This window comes from Crotalus tigris, unplaced genomic scaffold, assembly GCF_016545835.1.
Source record: "Crotalus tigris isolate CLP2741 ecotype Arizona unplaced genomic scaffold, ASM1654583v1 scf7180000020128.343356, whole genome shotgun sequence".
NCBI classification, from domain to species: Eukaryota; Metazoa; Chordata; class Lepidosauria; order Squamata; family Viperidae; genus Crotalus; species Crotalus tigris.
Window position 1 is genome coordinate 29,098 of NW_024097869.1, and position 19,928 is coordinate 49,025.

General features: G+C 40.2%; 1 protein-coding gene across 3 annotated transcripts; it reads left to right on the top strand.

Moving 5' to 3' along the window:
* Window positions 1-520: 520 nt before the first annotated feature.
* LOC120318195 (flavin-containing monooxygenase 5-like) lies at window positions 521-15,872 on the top strand. 3 transcript variants are annotated; one of them, XM_039365570.1, is made up of 8 exons: window positions 521-658; window positions 2,903-3,040; window positions 4,597-4,785; window positions 6,106-6,268; window positions 7,616-7,758; window positions 8,821-9,020; window positions 10,367-10,722; window positions 14,443-15,872. In XM_039365570.1, the coding sequence occupies exons 1-8, from the start codon at window positions 563-565 to the stop codon at window positions 14,469-14,471; spliced, it is 1,314 nt and encodes a 437-aa protein (XP_039221504.1). In that variant the 5' UTR covers window positions 521-562; the 3' UTR covers window positions 14,472-15,872. The 3 variants fall into 3 exon arrangements, with proteins under 3 accessions (XP_039221504.1, XP_039221502.1, XP_039221503.1); XM_039365568.1 differs by lacking the exon at window positions 14,443-15,872 and having other exon boundaries at window positions 10,367-10,924; XM_039365569.1 differs by lacking the exons at window positions 521-658; window positions 14,443-15,872 and having other exon boundaries at window positions 2,766-3,040; window positions 10,367-10,924.
* Window positions 15,873-19,928: the final 4,056 nt, after the last annotated feature.

Consider the following 19,928-nt stretch of genomic DNA (forward strand, 5'->3'; position numbering starts at 1 on the left):
TTGGACGTCTTCTAGTCCAATCCCCTGCTAAAGCCGGAGACCCTATACCATTGCAGACAAATGACTGTCCAGTCTCTTTTTAAAAGCCTCCAGTGATGGAGCACCACAACTTCTGAAGGCAAGCCATTCCACTGGTTAATTGTTCTCACTACAGTTGTTAAGTTAGTAACACAATCTTGAATGTTCACCATAAAAGCTGTCCCCAATCCCTATTAGAAGCATCAGTGGAATGGCTGATGCACATGCTTTTTGTACTCTTTCCCCACTATTATTGGGGACAATAATATTAATATAGTCTCATTTTTAGTAACAGGACAGTATGTATAAACAATTGGATTTAGTTATAAAAGGAACAAAAGAATAGGGTGGGAAAGAAGAAGAATGGAAACTAGTTATCTCTGTTCCCAAAGCATTATGTAAGCAGACACTACAAAATAAACATAATGAACACACAACTTTGCAGGGGATTTTCATTTCTGTCGCAACTTGGAAGAGCCAAAAACATATGCTGACTCATCCTATTTACAGCAGGTTCTGAAGCTCTTGGCCTCTTTCTTCATAAATGCGAATTATAAAAAATCCTTGGATTTCTTCTGACTGGTTCATTCTTCTTGTGGAAAACCAACTGAGCTGCTGGAGACTCCTTCTGTCACTGCATGTATGTATGGTTGTGTGTTTTGCATGGCTGCTGTATTCCCTCACTCTATCTTACTTATTTTAGAGAAGTTATATGTCTTCCTGCTCCATGATGCCTTCCTATCCTTTGTGATCTATATTATTTTTATTGTATTTGAACTAGGAGTTCTCTGGGAAATGGACAATCAATTAAAGCTTATTATTATAAAAGGAATAATCATATATAACAACAGTACAAAGATAATATGAAAAAATATAAACTAACGTACAAACCTTTTAGAAACCAATCCCCTAAAGCTGCCTAGAAGCCAATGAAAAATAGGAACAGCAATAATAAAGTCAGTGAATAATAGTAAGCAGCATGAGACCTAAGGAAATTGGATCCTTGGTTTGCAGGGATTCTTTGGGATTCCCTGCACTGGTCACTGGTGTCTCACCTAAAGTAACCGTGGACTTGGATTGTTTATAAAACTATTTTTCTGCATGCAGAAATTGAGATGTAGGAGCTGGGGGGGAGGGCAAAATAGCCTAATGGTATTGGGGGTACCAGCAAGTTGCTGAATTGGTTTGATTTTGCTTCTGGGAGGAATACACAGAATCAGTTGGCTGGATACTAAAGCCTATCAATCCAGGTTAAAAGCACCTTTGACCATTCCATCCTGTGTTTGTACTTGTATTATCCAAAGTCACATTCTTATACCTTTTCTATCAGCCCAGAGAATTCCTGTGTTACATCTATATTCCATATAAGTAAGCTTTCAGAAACTGAGGACTAAATTATAAGGGTTATATTTGTGATTGGTTTCTCTCACTTAAAAAAACAGCAACTGTTGTTTGGAAGGAGAAAAGCAACATAGGAAGGACCAGTTGGGAGCAGTTGCAAAGCAAGGGTAACAATTCAACATTCTGTTTGTCCCAGAGACTTGAAGTTAAGTATAGTAGAGCTCTGAGTCTATGCCAAAAAGTCTCACTAAAGAATTGGAGGAAATGAACCACACCATATAAACAGGTTATGAATATGAAGGGGAGACAAAGATCACAGAAACAAGAATTGGATTTTTTTCTATTATGGAAAAAGTTTATAAAAACAGAGCATTGGTCCTATTTATCAAATTTCAAGCAATACCAGTCTGATACATCTCACTTGAGATAAGTGAAAGATAAATACATGAGAAGATTTTTCTACTTCTTAAGGCAATTGTTGCAATTTGAAAATGTGGGCAAGGAATTTTTAACCAAATTATGCTCATACTAACAGAATACATTAGGTGAAAAAATACCAAGGATTTGCGTTTTACAGTGGATACTAAAAACCATAGTTATTGTTTATTTCTAATAACTATTGGGACAAACTTCTGGCTATTCCTTATTGCCTTTTCATTTGAAGTTGTAATTTGAAAAACTTATTTGAATCTTTCTAAGAGGGGGGTCTTATTGAATTAAAAGAAGAAGCTGAAGGAAGATAATTGATTTGCTCCATCTGCTTGTTTGGAGACTGTAGAAACCGTAGGGGAAAAGACCAATATATGTATGTAGCCTTGAGTTGTGAACCATTCATTTAGTGGCTGTTTGAACTTACAACAGCACTAGAAAAATGGACTTATAACTGGTACTCGCACTTACAAATGTTGCAGCCTCCGTACATCATGTGATCAAAATTCGGACACTTGGCAATAGGAATGTATTTATGACAGATGCAGTGTCCTGGGGTCATGTGATCACTGTTTGCGACCTTCCCAGCCAGTTTCCAACAGGAAAGTCAATGGAAGAAGCCAGATTCACTTAAGAACTGTGTTATTAACTTAACAACCAGTGATTTGCTTAATAATCATGGTGAAAAGTTGTAAAATTGGGTGTGACTTACTTAACAACTGTCTTACTTAACAATGGAATTCTTTTCTCAGTTGTGATTTTAAGTGGAGGATATGACAAACATGGCAGCAAAACGTTAGGCTGACTTAAAAATAGACTGAATTTATATTTTTACAGAGCGACACGGATGTGCCACTGCTGCCTCCTAAATTAAAATGAAGAATTTTCCAAGTGTGTTAACTGATTAAAAATAAACTACAGAATCCTGCACGATTTTTCCAGACTTTCACTGGTGGGAGTACAACTGTAATCTACTTTGCCTATTTGTACCACAAATATTAGTTGGACAGGCTGTGGTTATGTGTTGTTTGCTGCATATTGATTTGATTTGGTCAAATTTATATTGCTTGTAAAAATCTGTGGGAGAAGAATAGCTTGTTCTTCCTTGTTGCAGAACAGAATGGCCAAAAGAGTAGCTATCCTCGGGGCTGGGGCGAGTGGCCTTACAGCCATTAAATGCTGTTTGGATGAGGGTCTTCAGCCAACCTGTTTTGAGAGAAGTGAAGATATAGGAGGGCTATGGAGATTCCAGGTATGTTTTCTCATAGGCAATATTGACTGTTCTGTAACCACCCTATCTACTAGTCTCACTAGAATACTTCTTTTTTGTTGTCCTCAACAACCAAGTATTTCTTTTTCTCTCAGCAAAGAACATTTTCTTCAAGAATCTCCTACTTTGGACTCTGCTGATTAGGGTGACATTTCCCTGTTTATCTGTCAAGAGATACCTAGTTGATTAACTACTAGTTATATGGATGGGAGAGAAGAGAAATAGGTAGATAGTAAATAAAAAAACAACTACCTGTCTTGTAATATCCAAATATGAGATAACTGAGCTACCATTTGATCATCGGTGCAATATCAATAAGATGAAAAGTAATAATTGATGTAAGATTTGTATATAGCTGGGGAGCTTTTGACTATTTAAATATTTGTATTCAGATTGTGCACATTTTTAACTATTATATTTAAAGAGAACTTTTGTGCCCCAAATCTTCTGATTCTATATTTTAAATAAACAGACTTTCAGCAGCCTCTTTGGATTATTTCAAATTAACACAATGCTATATGAACAGATGTTTCCTTTTTCGTAAATCTGAAGTGCTCTAGAAATAGCCAGCCATACTCTGTCTTTTTGACCAACAGATGGGCACAGAGACAATATGCTGGGTTTTGCTTCTCAGTTTATGCCAAAATGCAACTATTTTAGGTATATAGTAATGCATATGTGCTTCTATGTCTGTGTGCAGGCATGTAGTTCTAAGTCTAAATATTTAGGTTTGATATGACTGTTCATATGTCTAAGACACTGTCTTAGCTGTGTTCAGTCATTGTTCATGAATTTTTCTTTTTTACTGTTCTGATCATTGACCATGGTTAAATAAATAGTTAATAGTTAAATACATTGGAATTTGATGTGTTGTGCTATTTTTTCATTTCCAATATGGTATATGGTCAGTTGTGTTTTCAAAGTAATATTGGGACTTGAAAACAAACATAAATAAGACAAGAAATCATAGCGAGGATTCATAGCCAACAATTTAGGCCAGTGATGGCGAACCTTTTAGAGACCGAGTGCCCAAAAACCGCCACTGCCCCCCATCCTGCCCTGCTCCTCCCCCACCCCACCTCCATCCCAACCTCACTCCGTCCCCACCGTGCCTGCCCACAAGGCCACTCACCTCCACAGCCTGCTGCAGATCACCCAGGTGGCCCAACAGCGCCATGGTGGCCATGCCCTCTGCCCACGCCCCGCGGCATCAATTACGCGCAATGGGGCATGAGGGTGGAGTCTTGTCCCCGCTGCCTAGCTGCCATGACGTTGGCTATGCTGCTTCATGGGGCCGCACTCGGGGGCGATTCTCCTCAAGGGGGACTGCTGGTGAGGAGGGGGGCAGGGGGGGAGGCGGGGCTGGGGCAATGGCACGTGTGCCCACAGATAAGGCTCTGAGTGCCGCCACTGGCACGCATGCCATAGGTTCACTACCACTGATTTAGGCCATGGCCATATTAATCTGCCTTCAAGATAAATATCCAGAAAATCTTGTCTGTAAAACCCATCTTATTAATATGACAAATTTCTTGCAGGAACATGTCACTGAAGGTCACAGCAGCATTTACAAATCATTGACTACAAATAGTTCAAAGGAGTTGATGAGTTTTAGTGATTTTCCTACTCCTGAGGAATACTCAAACTTCATGCATCATAGTAAAATGATGGAGTACTTTTGGATGTATGCAAAGCAGTTTGATTTGCTTAAGTACATACATTTCAAGGTAAGAAACTGAGAATCAAGATTTTGCTGGGAGAATGAGTGGATATCTTGGCAGTAAATGTAGTTGCAGGATGCAAAATGCAGTGGTAACTATAAAGAGTCCTATAAGAGTCCTTCAAACAGCTATGTCTTATAAAATGGTCTTAGCAAAGTATAATGGTGAAAGTTCAGAAGATAAAACTCAAGAAAAATATCATTTCTAAGAATTGGTTTTTATGAGCATTAACCCAATTACCCTTCCCCACAAGACAATAAAACAGCATTCTTCATTATGTTGCTGCCTATAACTCTCTTAGAACTTTGCCTTTTTACTAGAAATTTATTAAAGATTATAATTACAACAATAAAATGTTACAAAAGTAAAAAGAAAGAACAGAAATTTCAGAAAAGAAGAAAAAAGAAAAAAGAAAGAAAGAAAGAAAAAGAAAGATAGGAATATAGTAAAAAAAACTTTTCTTAACTCTCTGAGAACTTGGGAATATGTCAGGTAATGGTTTCTATCTGAACAAGCTCCTGCTATCCAGAATCTTGGATAATTCTGTCTCATCCTAACCCAGATTTTGGTATTTTTAAGAAAAAAAGACTGAACCTACAATCATCTGTATCTAGAGTTTTCTATTAACTGTAAACTTATTACACAAAGTCATTTGTAATTGTTTATAATTAATAATTAACAAGTAAATAACAGTTCAAACCATCATCATAGTGCTTCTAGAAGGGGTTCTTAAATTTTTTGACCAAATTATCCTTTTCCTGGTCTGAATAACGTCATTTGTTAAAAAGCAAAACTAACTCAGCCTTTGTTGTTTTATATAAGCATCTCAGACTAGATCACAAACAAGTTTTTACAAACTGTTTCATTATCCCCAGGATATGCTCATATTAAACCCTTGGGGTAATTAATCCCCAGTTTAAGAACCATTGAATCACTATAAATATGTGCAAGGCAACAGATTTGATCAAGCAGGCTAAAAGTTACAGATCATTCAGGAGTCATCGAGAGACCTTGTAGCAGATATGAGAGACTTTCAGTTTTTTGTTTATTAGATCACTCAAACATTCATATGCTTGATTCCTAAGGGACACCTGGTTCCATGCTCCATTTGAGTATGTGCATAAAAATATTTTCTATTCTGGAACTGATGAAGTCCAAAGAGGAATATCAACAGTGAGAATTAAGCAAGTATATTTCTAGATATGCTGAATCAGCCTTGTTCTCTATCAAATCTTTACTTCAAATGCTTCTTTTATCACTGTGGGTGTTTTTTTTAAAAAAAAAATCATAAAGCTTAATCTAAAAAGAAATATCTTTTATCTTTAGGCTCAAGTCTGCCATTTAAGGAAACACAGAGATTTCCCCATCACTGGACAGTGGGTAATTGTAACAGAAATGAATGGGAAGCAGGAATTGGCTGTCTTTGATGCTGTTTTAATTTGCACAGGCCTCTATGTACAACCTTATTTTCCTCTGGATTTATTTCTAGGTAGGCAATTGTGATTTTCTTATAAGCTAATTGAGAATGCTGATTCAAGCAGAACTTGCAAAACAATAATACTTTTCATTCCATTATTCATTGGGAGTAAACTCAGATCTCTTTTAAATTGAGTTCAACACCTGGTGACTTCCTAGACATATTCACAGAGTTTTGTTTTGTTTTCCTGATTTGGTTTTTCTGATTTTTATTCAGTGTATACATACATATATACATACATACATACATACATACATACATACATACATACATACATGCAGGTCTTGGCATATTCGGGTCTTTTCCCATGTAAGATTGAGAGTATCTTGGCGACATTTTGATGAGGTCCCACTCGTCATCTTCAGGCTGGGGTCTTCGGCTTCATGCTTGTGCGAGCAAAGTGTGATTGGAGCTGCCATCTCTCTATAAATATTGGTGGGTGGGTGTGGAGTGCTGGCTTAGTTGCTGTAGGTGGGTTGGTTGACTGTGTTGGAGTTATTATCTGCGGATTGTTTGGCTGTTTCATAACATCCTGAGTTGTTGAGGTGCTGGCTGTGTGCCCATTAGTCTTTTGTGTTGTAACGTAAACCTTTACAAGCTTGCCAATATCACTTCTTGAGTGAAAAGCATAATTCATGGTCATTAGCTTTCTTGTTTTCTTATCAATATGTCTAATTAATCTTGAGCCCATATCATATTTTTTTTAAAAAACTACATTTTTTTTCTATAGAGGTTAGGGCCTTTCATCCACACAGCAATATTGGCTTTCTTGTAAGCCAGTTCAGTCTTTGTGATATTTAGTAAGGCGTTTCAGTTAGAGTGCTAATTTTTGGCAGCAGGTCTAGGGCCATGAGAGAAAGGGAGAGAGAAAGAGATTATATTTAGTATATATTATTTAGGGTTTCTGAATCCAAATTACTACAACCTAGACAGAGTGCTCTTACTAACATCGTATACTAATAATAAGAATGCAAAGAGTTGGGCTTTAGTGTTATTTCTCATCCCAACCTTGAAACTGCAGCTAACTATCACTAATCCCTGGTTATTATTTAAATGCTGCAAGAGTCATCATAATTATGTCCAATATTTTGGGTCATTTCTGACAATTGTATGAACAGGTATCAAAAATGGGACTTCTCAGATAGTAATGTGACATTAATAGTAATTTAATCATCTAACCATTTATTTATTTATTTATTTTATTTATTTATATGCCGCCCAATCCCAAAGGACTCAGGGCGGCGTACAAACCATGACAATTCATCTTAAATCCAGCATCTATACTGATAATTTTTTCAGTCTTCCAATAAAGATATGCTTTGCTCAGCATTGCAAAAAAGACTCACTATTTTTTTTCAGGTTTTGAGAAATTTAAGGGGAAAATTATTCACAGCTGGGCATATAAGAATTCTGAAAAATACCAAGACCAACAAATCCTCATCGTAGGCTTGGGAAATTCTGGAGTAGAGATTGCTGTTGACCTCAGCCATATCACAAAGCAGGTATAGTGTATTTAAACAAGTTTTGTTTTGAATCTGATGATAATAGCAAGTTTTGAGCTCAAATACTATTGGGATGCATTTGTTGCTTGTGGGGGAATAGCATTTCAGAGACTAACTCAATCAATTAGTAATACATGTGAATGCATTATTAAATTATTCATTAAATAATTAAATTATTAGTAATATCTGTGAACAGTTGACCTTTTGTCAGTAAGACTGGAGGGCTTTGCAATACTTTTCATTAAATATGCTTTCCTTACTGAAAGATAGTCCTTGTGGCTTGGAAACCAGGTAGAAGAGGAACATCAAAGGTTGAAAATAAGAGAAGGAACTCATTATTCTTCTCTATCTCTTTTTTTTTTTTGCTGTACTTTTCACTCTCAGGAAAAATATATTGGAACTCACTGTCCCTTGTAACTCAATGGAAGGAGGAATGGGCTGTTGTGGGTTTTTGTTTTAATTTTTGCCAAAGTAAGGAGCACAACACTGAAGAGAAGAACCATGTTCATTGCAGTGATCATTAGTGTACCTACTTTAAAAGAAAGAAGAATCCTGAACCCTGAAAAGCAAAGATTTTTAGAGATTGAGGGCTGCAAGAAATCTCAGGGATCTGATTTGCTGGCTAGTTTGGGGAAGCTAGACTTTGTTGGTGTACTTGGGATTACTTTTATTGTAGGCAGAATGGGCCTTTCAAAAGGGCAGCAAAGCCTGAGGAAGTTAATTATGAAGGAGATGGAAATTTGGGGTTTCTCTAGGTTGCAAGTTCCTTGAAAAGGGTTTGCCCTTGGAACGTGGTGTGAGCATGGGAGGAGGCTATTATTCTTGGTCTAGATGGGATTGCAGAGGCCTTTGTCAGAGACAGGGAGAGTCATTTTGGTTCTGATGGGATTAGGCAGAGAGAAGAACTGGTTATGACCTTGGCCATATCCAAAAGATGTGGGAAAGGGGTTCAGACTCCATTTTGTTTGCTAGGTTTATGTTATGACATAAAAGTTTACTTTTTGCATTACATTACAAGGCTGGGGAAAGAGTTAGTGCTGATTTCTCTTTCCCCTCCCCCAGGTCTTTCTGAGTACTAGAACTGGTGCTTGGGTGGTGAATCGAGTCTCTGATGGTGGATATCCTTTTGATGTAGTGCATTTTACACGTTTCAAAAATCTCCTTTTCCATAAACTTCCTGTGGTGCTGATAAACCAATGGGGAGAGAAGAAACTGAATATGAAATTTAACCATGAGAACTATGGTGTAAAACCCCAGCACAGGTAAGGGTGAAATTTCTCCATACTCTGACACTTAGGAAGACATGAAATATACATATTAAAGTGAATAAGTGTTTTCCGGTGAGACTGGTCTAGAAGGGCAACCTGGTCTACCCCAAATATGGGACGGAGCATACTGCTTCTGCTTTTACCTTTCAGCCCCAATCTAGGAGCCTTCACAGACAGTCACTTCTGCGACAGACTATTTGTGTGTTAAATTTAAATTTACCAACAAAGAATTAAAGGGAGCTGATGAGAGCTAAATAGTTCAAAATAGCTATACTAGTCTCCCTTTAATTCTTTGTCAGTAAATTTAAATTTAACATTAAAGTGAATATTAACCCCATTTTAGGAGCAACATAAAAATGGAGAAAGTACTAGTCTCAGCTCTGAATCTTGGAAATATTCTGCAGCCCCTGTAGCATACGCAATGTCCTCTTTCCTACATATATTTAAATATTTAGTTAGAGCCTCAAAGATTAGAAACATTTTTTTAAAAATGAAACCTGACATTCTGGTTTCTGTACCTACTTCTGTATCTTGTGACTTTTTTTCATTTATAATTTTTTTTTTACTTTATATACTTTTTATAAAAAAGCTGAAAGCCTGCATAGAAACTAATCTGACATTTTCAGCTCTTCTGATTCTAGCTATGGTGGCTGTGAAAATAAAGGTGATATTGTCCAAAGGTGCCCTGAGAAAAATGCACTTCCAGAGTTTCTAGACTAAAGCTCCATTTTCTGCCATTTTTGTACCTGCCATTTAATTATTTTGCAGTAAAATATATTCCAAAAATGTGGCATTACATACAAAAAAGATGTGAACAAGAATATAAAAAAGAAAACAATCAGACCAAACTGTTATAAAAATGCAAAGCCAGTAAAAATATATATTGTATACTCAGTGGTGGGATTCAGATATGTGAAAACCGGTTCTCTGTGTGGATGCTGCTTCCGGAAGTCCATTCTGGGCCTGGGCAACAAAAAATTAGCTACTGCTAAAGTAGTGTGAACTGGCTGAATCCCACCACTGTGTATACTTGATATAAATACATGGGTAAAGAACAGGAGTCTTCAAAGAGTGCCTGGCTGAGGAATTCTGAAAGTTGAAGTCCACAAGTCATAAAAGGGCCAAGTTTGAAGACCCCTGGTAAAGAGAATACATCACTGTACACTGAATTACACTTCTGACATAAATGAGCTTTTCTTTTACCAAGGCTGTGCTTTCTTGGTTTGGTTGAAAAACATCTATGATGATCATTTACTGTAGTTTGCTTATCCCCCATTTTTTTTCAAACGATCATTAAAGGTAGTAAAATATGGCCAGTGTGTTTTTTCTTCATTTTGCAGGTTCCTAAGTAAGACCCCAATTATAGGAGATGATCTACCAAATGCTATAATTGCTGGCAGGGTGGTAATGAAACCACATGTGAAGAAGTTCACTGAAAGAGGTGTGATCTTTGAAGATGGTAGCACAGAAGAAAATATTGATGTGGTAATTTTTGCTACAGGATACAACTTCTCCTTTCCCTTCACTCAGGATACTATCCTCAGGACTCAAACAAATAAATTCTCACTATATAAATATGTCTTCCCACCACACTTGGAAAAGCACACATTAGCTGTGATTGGCCTCATCAAACCTATAGGAGCCACTATGCCTATATCTGAGCTCCAAGTTCGCTGGGCCACAAGAGTCTTCAAGGGTAAGAGAGAATCTAAAAAATTAAAAAAAAATATTGACGTTTTGCTTGATTTGAAGGTTGCCACACTGATGAATATAATCAACTCTCTCTTTTGTATAAGAACAACAAAGCTATGTAATATATCTTTGTGTATCCGTGAAGGTAGTCTTCATCTCTACTAAATGTTTGCATATGACCAACATATTGTTCGTGTAACACTGAGGTAGGGAACTATGGTCTTTTTATGACTTGTGGACTTCAACTCCCAGAATTCCTGAGCAAGCCATGCTGGCTCAGGAATTCTGGGAGATGAAGTCCACAAGTTATAAAAGGGCCACAGTTCCCCACCCCTGGTGTAACATAATATATCCATATAGCAAAGAGACTAACAAGGAAATTTCTTGGAATTATCCCAGAGTGGACTATCAGAAAGGCCAAATGAGGACTAAAAAAGAGACATGGCGAGGTAAAGTATTACATGGCTAGTACATTAAAAAAAATAGCAGGCAGAGATGATGACAACATGATCTGCCACTGGCTAAGAGAGGCTAATTCTGGCTGCACAAGATCAAACCTTATGAACAAATCCATACAAAGACAGAATTGAGAAGACAGCAACAAACAACAAATGCTGCCTCAGTAAAGAAGCTGAAGAAATAGTGGGCCACTTGGTTAGATGCTGCAAGATCACACAGATTGACCACAAAAAATGGCATGACAAAATAGTAACAATGGTACATTGGAAGACCTGCAAGAAATATCATTTGCATGTAAGCAAGAACTGGTGGGCCATAAAATAAAAATGAAGAAGTTAAAGTGCTGTGGGACTTTACAATTCAAGCAGACAAGTACTTCCATATAACCCCCCAGACTTTGCAATTGTTGGTAAGAAAGACAAAACAGTCTGGACAGTACTTTTTGCAGTACCTGGAGATAGCAGAAAAGAAGAGAAAGAACTGGAGAAATTCACAAATATGAAGACCTGAAAATAGAAGTAGAATAACTATGACAAAAGAAAGCAAAGATAGTACCAATAGTAATAGGTGCCTTGCGTGTAATGCCATAACATTTGGAGTACCACTTAAACACAATTGGTATTGCCAAAATCATCATTAATCAGTTGCAAAAGGCAGCTGGTTTAGAATAGCTTATATTCTGCGACGATGTCTTTAATATTATTACACAACAACATTTGCCTGTCCCAGGTACTTGGGAAAGCTTGATAGGTGCACAAAAATATCTGGCTGATTATGCAACCAGCCATAATAATAAATTCCATAGGATTATGATGGCAGAACTTGTTATTATTCTGGCTCCATTGGAAAGGTTATTAAATATCCATAGAAATCCAAGACAAAGGCTTGTTTTAATAGAAATGTTTTCCATGTTCTGAAAAAAAAATCCCTATAATGCTTTCATGTTAGATCATATAACAGAATAACAGAGTTGGAAGAGACCTTGGGATCTTCTAATCCACCCCCCTGCTCAAGCAGGAGACCTATACCATTTTAGACAAATGGTTCTTCTTAAAAGCCTCCAGTGTTGGAGCACCCACAACTTCTGGATGCAAGCTGTTCCACTGGTTGGTTGTTCTTACTGTAAGGAAATTTCTTCTTAGTTCTATGTCTTCTATGTACTACAGAAAGGCATAGTTCATTTTTCAAAGGGAGAATTTTTCATAATAACATTTCATTTTGTTACTTGGGAATCATTTTATAAGAATCAGTAACCAAGGAAGAATTACAGTATGCAAGTGGAATACAAGTGAAATTCTACCAAAATTGTTCTGCAATTTTAAATAAGATCATTTGAGCCCTGATGCACTGCAAATGGCCCTAGGACCAATCACACCTGGCATTAAGTAAAAAAAAACAAACTATTGGGTAGTTGGTCTGCAAAATACTTCTGGCTGAGATCTTGTAAAGTTGCCAGTAGGCAGATAGACTAGACATGATTAACCAATGGTCTGACTTGGCATAACTGGCTTTGTTTAATTCTCTTGAATCAAAGGGATTAAACTCTCAGATTATAGTATTGTGTGTGAGGTATTTATTGTCTGAACAGAAACATAAGTTCACTTTTTCAAGCCAGAACACTTTTATATTTGAGTAAGAAAGTATAAAATTAATGAATGTGATTGCAGGAAGTATATTGACATCTGATTTAAATGGATGGGAGCTAAACGGGAGTGCTTTAGTGCAGATTATGCCCATGATAATCTCAGGCATAGTTTACACCGAAGTAGTAAAGCTAACAATTGTGTTGAACCAGTTCTGTTCAACAGAAAGCTGAGATATGCAGAAAATCTATGTCATGCTAATTAGCTAGTACTGAGCTAGTTCATCTTTCAAACAAAACTGGTGTTTCCGAGCAGGAGGCTAAGTGCAGTGGTTCTAAATTACCAAGGAATATGTCTGAATGCATTGTGTCATACCTACGCAGAAGCAAGCCATCACTGTTCTAAGTGGCAGAATATCCCAGAAAGCCTGCATTGGATTGCTGTCTTAATAGTGGGTAAGGCTATCAGATTTGATCTGCAAACATCTACGGCCACAGAACATTAGATAAAATCCAATTTTAGTGTTTATCCATCATCCTACTACTTTGGTTTCTGTCTGGGAGTCAGGAGAAGCCACGTTCCTTCTTCAGAAAATTCTCCTAATGTTTTGCTATAGAACCACAACATTTTGCCCTTTATTGAAATACTTTCATTTCCAACATATCTGTACACGTAATGAACACAGTGACAATCTACTTCAGTTTCTCTATTCAGTTCACAATACAGTATGTTCTGTATTTCTGCATTGCCTGTCTGCAAATTGTTCTGCATTTCTCAAGCTACAAGGGACACCAGAAGATTAAACTGATATTATTTTTCAAGCCTAAACAAGTTACCTTCAAATAATGACATGATGGCTGATATTGCTAAAAAGATCCAGTATAATGAAAAACGGTAGGAAATCAATTATGACATATAATGTGCTTATTTCTCTAGAATGTTGGAACTGAAAATATTCTGGCCTTGTATATAAAATGCTTGTGTGAATAAATTATAGAATTTCAATAATAAATTCACCCATAGGATGCAAACTTAGTAAAGCTACATATTAAACTTATTTTATACGTTTATATTTATATTTTATAAATTTTATACTGCTTGCAGAAAGGGATGAGATATAGATTGGATTAGGTTAGATTAGATTTTTATTTTATTTATTAATAAAATTTATATAGCTGTCCATCTCATCAAAGGCGACTGTAATTAGATTAGATTAGTAAGCAGGCGTCACATGTCCTAAAATTAAAAGTGTTCAAGTTCTATTGTAAATTCTTTATTTCAGCCATAGTCCAGCATTAGAGAACAAAACTGAAGTTTACAATTCATAAATGATCTACTTCTAGACGATAAAATATAGACAATAAAGTATTAGTATTACTATCACAACTCTTTGATATTTTGCAATATTTACATTAACAGTAGAAGGAAGATGAAACATATATAAAACAAAGACTTCAACATGTTAATTGATGTGTAGAACAAACTGCTCACCACCTCAGCTCAACTAGAATTCTAAATATCTGGATGTGAATTGGTAGAGGGGAAAGGAAGAGGAAGCAGGATCTCAGGCAGGAATTGGGTTGGACTAGAAGACTTCCAAGAGCTCTTCTAGCCCTATAATTCTATGATTTTATGATTCTATGATCTGGTCTTCAACAGGCTAATTTACCTTTTGCTCTTAGGCATGCAGCAAGCCACAACAATTTCTTAATAGTGCACTATATTGATTACATGGATGAACTGGCTTCCCTATTAGGAGTGAAGCCCAAGCTGCTGAGTCTTCTTCTGACTGATCCAAAGCTGGCCTGGGAAGTATATTTTGGGACTTGTTCAGCTGCTCAGGTCCGTCTGACCGGTCCTGGGAAGTGGGAGGGAGCCAGAAATGCCATCTTGACCCAGAGAGAAAGAATTATCAAGGCTACAAAGACACAGCCTCTGCAGTCCTCTACAACTCTAAAGTAACTTTGGTTCCTTCTTTCTTCATTAAAGCACTCATCTGTTTGGGACTTCTCACTATTGTCTTAACTTACCTCTAATTTGAATTTGTAGCAGCCTGAAAACTGCTTCTTCTCCTGCAAATAAACTTGTTTTGAGTGGCATATTTCAACCTGAAATTTCAAATTATCAATATCTATGTTGAATATCCTTTGTAGATTACATTACTTCCAATGTATCAATAATGGCTTGTTAAAAATTGGAACATAATTGAATACAAAGTATTTCCACATTTGTTTCATGTTTTACACCCTACACCTCTGTTTCATTAATATCTCTACAGCTTGTATTTTTTCTAATAACTAATGTCTTACATATGAAATATCTACTTTTACACCATTGTCCTTTGTCTGGGGCCCTCTATAGTTCTCTAAACTCTAATTCAGTGATTCTCAACCTTTCTAATGCCGTGACCCCATAATACAGTTCCCCATGTTGTGGTGACCCCCAAGTGGGTGTGGCCACCAATAAGAGGGAGTAGGACAGCTAGGGAAAAGGGAAAAAAATGGCGGACAGCATGGTTTGGCGACCCCCGTGAAATGGTCATTTGACCCCAAATGGGGTCCCGACCCACAGGTTGAGAACCACTGCTCTAATTCAATGGAATTAGAATGTAATGGAATTTCTGAATTTCAGAAAAAAAATTGAATTTCAGGTAATAATGGATTTCACTCCAATTACTAGAAAAAAAGTCCATATTTGATGATTTAGTCTTGAAAATATAAATTTTATTGTACGTAGAGTCTTCATAATTTTGGGTACATTTAGTGTATATTTTATATAAATATCAAATGTTCGCCACTTTGAGTTCTTTATAAAAAGCATGGACAGCATCAGATGGGTTGTATCTCACAAGGATTAATAAAATATATTTGGCCAAAATGTAATGAGTTTGCTTTGGGGAGTTCTAAACTGAATTCTTGGGTGGCAGAAATGAAAACCCTGTTTGAAGTAAAGATGTCAGAAAGGAGAGCTGCTGAAATGGGGACTCTTAAACCATTCATTGAACAATAGAATATATGCTCATTTTATGGCCTTCATTGTCTATATGCACTAATGGTCAAACTATGGAAACAAACAAGATAAGCACTTAGTATAGTAAAGGCAAATGTACTTGAAAGATATAATGGCGATCTAGAGCAGTGGTCCCCATCCTGCCAAGACGTCCTATTGAGCTCCAAGAAAGCCAGGAAACAGGAATGCTAGACCACCAATTGCTTTTAATTGTGCTAAATGGAAACAAAGTCAGCACTGGGAGTGACTTGCTCCCAGTGCCTTACATACAGTACACACGCCCCACCCTTAGCCTGCCCCACCCTCCCCTGGCCCAACAAGCCACCATCCGGGCAGATAGAAATTGAACCGTCCGTCCAGCCCCTAGCCCCTCCCTCCACCAGCTGTCACCAAACTGCTGTTCCAGCTTTAGTCACCAGCCAGTCAGCCTCTGTTTGCAGTCCCTGTGGTGGCTGCCTCCATCCGTGTGTCAAAAGCAGCAAGACAGCACACGTTCTCCTTCAAGCTGCCAGCCTAGCGCAGCGCCGTTTGTTGGCCCAACGAGGCGCTTGTGGATGACGTCACCAGCCACGGCCCGGTGAGGTGCTTTAGGATGATGTCATCACCACGGAGTAGCAAGGAGCAGCAGCTATGGCGGCAGAGCAACAGCATGGGGCCCACAGGTCACATAAGTAGGCCTCGCAGGGTGCGACATTCGGCTCTCCCTACCAAGGGTCCTCCTGGAAGGTACAATAAGTACAACAGGGTCAGTGATCATGTCCCTTTGTGGTAGCACCCTCTGGCTACCCACCCGGTTTTCCAGGGAACTTCCGATGGTACCTGCTGATCAATCAGGGGGCAAGCACCATAGACTGGCAGTAGTGTGGCAGCAATGGGGAGAGGGGCTGGTTTCACATGCCCACCTGCCGCTTGTGCAAATGGAGTTTCATGCATTCACCCACCCCTTGCACAGCCCAGTACCCTACAGGCCATGGACCAGTCCCTGTCCATGGACAAAGGGTTTGAGGCCCCTAATCAGTAGAGATCTCCCTCCTCTGACATTTATTTATTAGTAAAATTTATATGCCGCCCAATCCCTAGGGACTCAGGGCGGCGTACAAAATTAAAACAAGTATAACAATTAAAAATGAATACATTCACACAGCATGTCCCAATCGAATCCCGCCCCCCCCCCGGGGACATCAACCCCAGGCCTGCCGGAACAGGAGAGTTTTAATAGCTTTCTTGAAGGCTGGCAAGGTGGGAGTAGTTTGAATCTCGGGGGGAAGTTGATTCCACCACGTTGGAGCCACCACAGAAAAGGCCCTTCCCCGAGGGCCCGCAGGCCGACATTGTCTGGCCAACGGGACCTGAAGGAGGCCCAATCTGTGGGACCTCACCAGTCTCTGGGAACTATGCGGCAATATGCAGTCCTGTAAGTAACCTGGTCCTAAGCCATGAAGGGCTTTAAAGGTGACAACCAACACCTTGAATTGTGTCTGGAGACCCACAGGAAGCCAGTGCACCTCGCGGAGGATAGGTGACACGTGGGTGTAACTTGGTGCACCCATAATCGCTCTCACGGCTGCATTCTGAACCAACTGCAGCCTCTGAACGCTCTTCAAGGGTAGCCCCATGTAGAGCGCATTACAGTAGTCCAGTCTTGAGGTGACAAGGGCATGAGTAACCATGAGAAGAGCCTCCCGGTCCAATAAGGCCGCAACTGGTGCACCAGGCAAACCTGGGCAAAGGTCCCCCTGGCCACAGCCGATAGATGTTGTTCCAAATTTAGCTGTGAGTCCAGGAGGATACCCAAGTTGCATGCCTGCACTGAGGGAGGTAAATTCCCCCCCCCAGGACTAATGATGGACCATCAGAAAGACCCTTGGGGGGCAAGACCCAGAGCCACTCAGTCTTGTCAGGGTTGAATCTAAGCCTGTTCACCCCCATCCAGACCCTCACATCTTCCAGGCACCGGCACATCATGTCGACTGCTTCACTGAAAGGACATGGGGTGGAGATATGTAATTGGGTATCATCCGCATACTGATGATACCTCACCCTGTGTCACCGAATGATCTCACCCAGCGGTTCCATGTAGATGTTAAAAAGAAGGGGGGACAGGACAGAGCCCTGAGGCACCCCATAATCGAGGTGCCTAAGGGTCGATCTCTGTCCACCCACAAACACCAACTGCGACCTGTCAGAGAGGTAGTAGGAGACCACCACAATACGGTGCCGCCCACCCCCGCATCAAGATAGAGGAATGACCCCTATCTCGGGCTTGCCAGAGGTCATCGGTCAGTGCGACCAAAGCAATCTCAGTGCTGTAGCCGGGCCTGAAGCCAGATTGAAAAGGGTCCAGATAATTCGTTTCATCCAAGGATCGCAAGAGTTGGGATGCCACCACATTCTCTACAACCTTCCCCACAAAGAGGAGGTTGGAGACAGGATGAAAGTTCTTCAAAACAGCTGGGTCCAGGGAAGGCTTCTTGAGGAGGGGCCTCATCACCGCTTCCTTCAAAGGTTGCGGGAAAGACCCCTCCATCAAAGAGGCATTGATTATCACCTGGAGCCAGCCTCGTGTCACCTCCCTACTGGCAGAAACCATCCAGGAGGGGCACGGGTCCAATAAACAGGTGGCGGCATTCATCGCCCTCATGGCTTTGTCCACTTCATCAGGGGTCACAGGCTCAAACTCACTCCAGATAACATGACTAAGACCAGCCCCGGCATCTCGGCTGGCACTGCCCAGTCGGAGTCCAGGTCCCTCTGAATCTGAGCGATTTTGTCCAAAAGAAACTGAACGAACTCCTCAGCTCTCCCCTGCAAGGGTTCCTCTGCCTCCTCCACTTTAAGAAGGGAACGGATCACCCTAAACAAGGCAGCTGGGTGAGATTCTGCAGACACAATAAGTGCGGAAAAGTGAACACGCTTTGCTGCCCTTGTCGCCACTAAATAAGTCCTAAAATAGGCTCCTAATAGTGATCAGTCAGATTCCGAATTACTGGCTCTCCAACATCGCTCTAGACGTCTCTTGTGGTGCTTCATCTCCCAGAGCTCCTCAGTAAACCAAGGCGCCCTCCGGGGACCACTACCACAGAGAGGTCGCAAAGGCGCAATTCGATCCAGGGCCCCGGATGCCGCCTCATTCCAGGCTGCAACCAGGGACCCAGATGAGTTGTGGACAAGGGAGTCAGGTATTTCCCCAAGCTCCTCCTGGAACTGATCTGGGTCCATTAGACGCCTGGGGCGGAACCACCTAGTCGGCTCCACCTCCCTGTGGTGGGGGAGTGATGCTCTGAAGTCCAGCCTCAATAGGAAATGATGTGTCCATGACAAGGGAGAGATCTCTATTCCCCTTAGTTCTAGATCATGTCTCCACTGCCCCGAGAGAAACACAAGGTCGAGTGTGTGACCACCACTATGAGTCAGATCCTGGATTACCTGGGTCAGGTCCGTGGGTGCCATGGAAGCCATGAACTCTTGTGCCGCCTCTGAGCGTTTGCCGAGTGATGGCAGATTAAAGTCCCCCAGTACCATAAGTCTGGGGAACTCCACGCCAACCCAGCTACTGACTCCAGCAGCGCAGGCAGGGCTGTTGCAACGCAGCTGGGAGGTAGGTACGTCAGCAACAAGCCCAACTGAACCCGTGAACCCAACTTCAATAGGAGGGACTCACACCCAACAATCTCCGGGGCAGGGATCCCACGAGGACTCAGGGACCTCTGAGCGATGAATGCCACTCCCCCACCCCTGCCCTGATGTCGAGGCTGATGAAGCACCAAAAACTCATCTGGGCACATCTGAGAGGGGAACACCCCCCTCAGGGCCCAGCCAGGTTTCAGTTATACATGCCAGGTCCGCCCCCCTGTCCAATATTAGATCACGGACAAGGGGGGCTTTGTTGACAATGGACCTGGCATTAAACAACAGCAGCCTACAACTAGGGCCATGTACTCCCCTGTCTCCAGTACTACAGGATGGGCCTTTTGAGGGGCCGGAACAAGGAATTGCTCTAAGTGTTGTTCGCCCTCCACCATGATTGGAGGTGGTGGTGGGGAGATTTTTGGCCGTAGCAATGACTGATGCTCTCTTTTCAGCAAGCTGCAATGAAAAAATGGGTTTATTTGCCTGAGATTTTTTGGTAATTCTAACTCTACTGTTACTGGCTTTATGA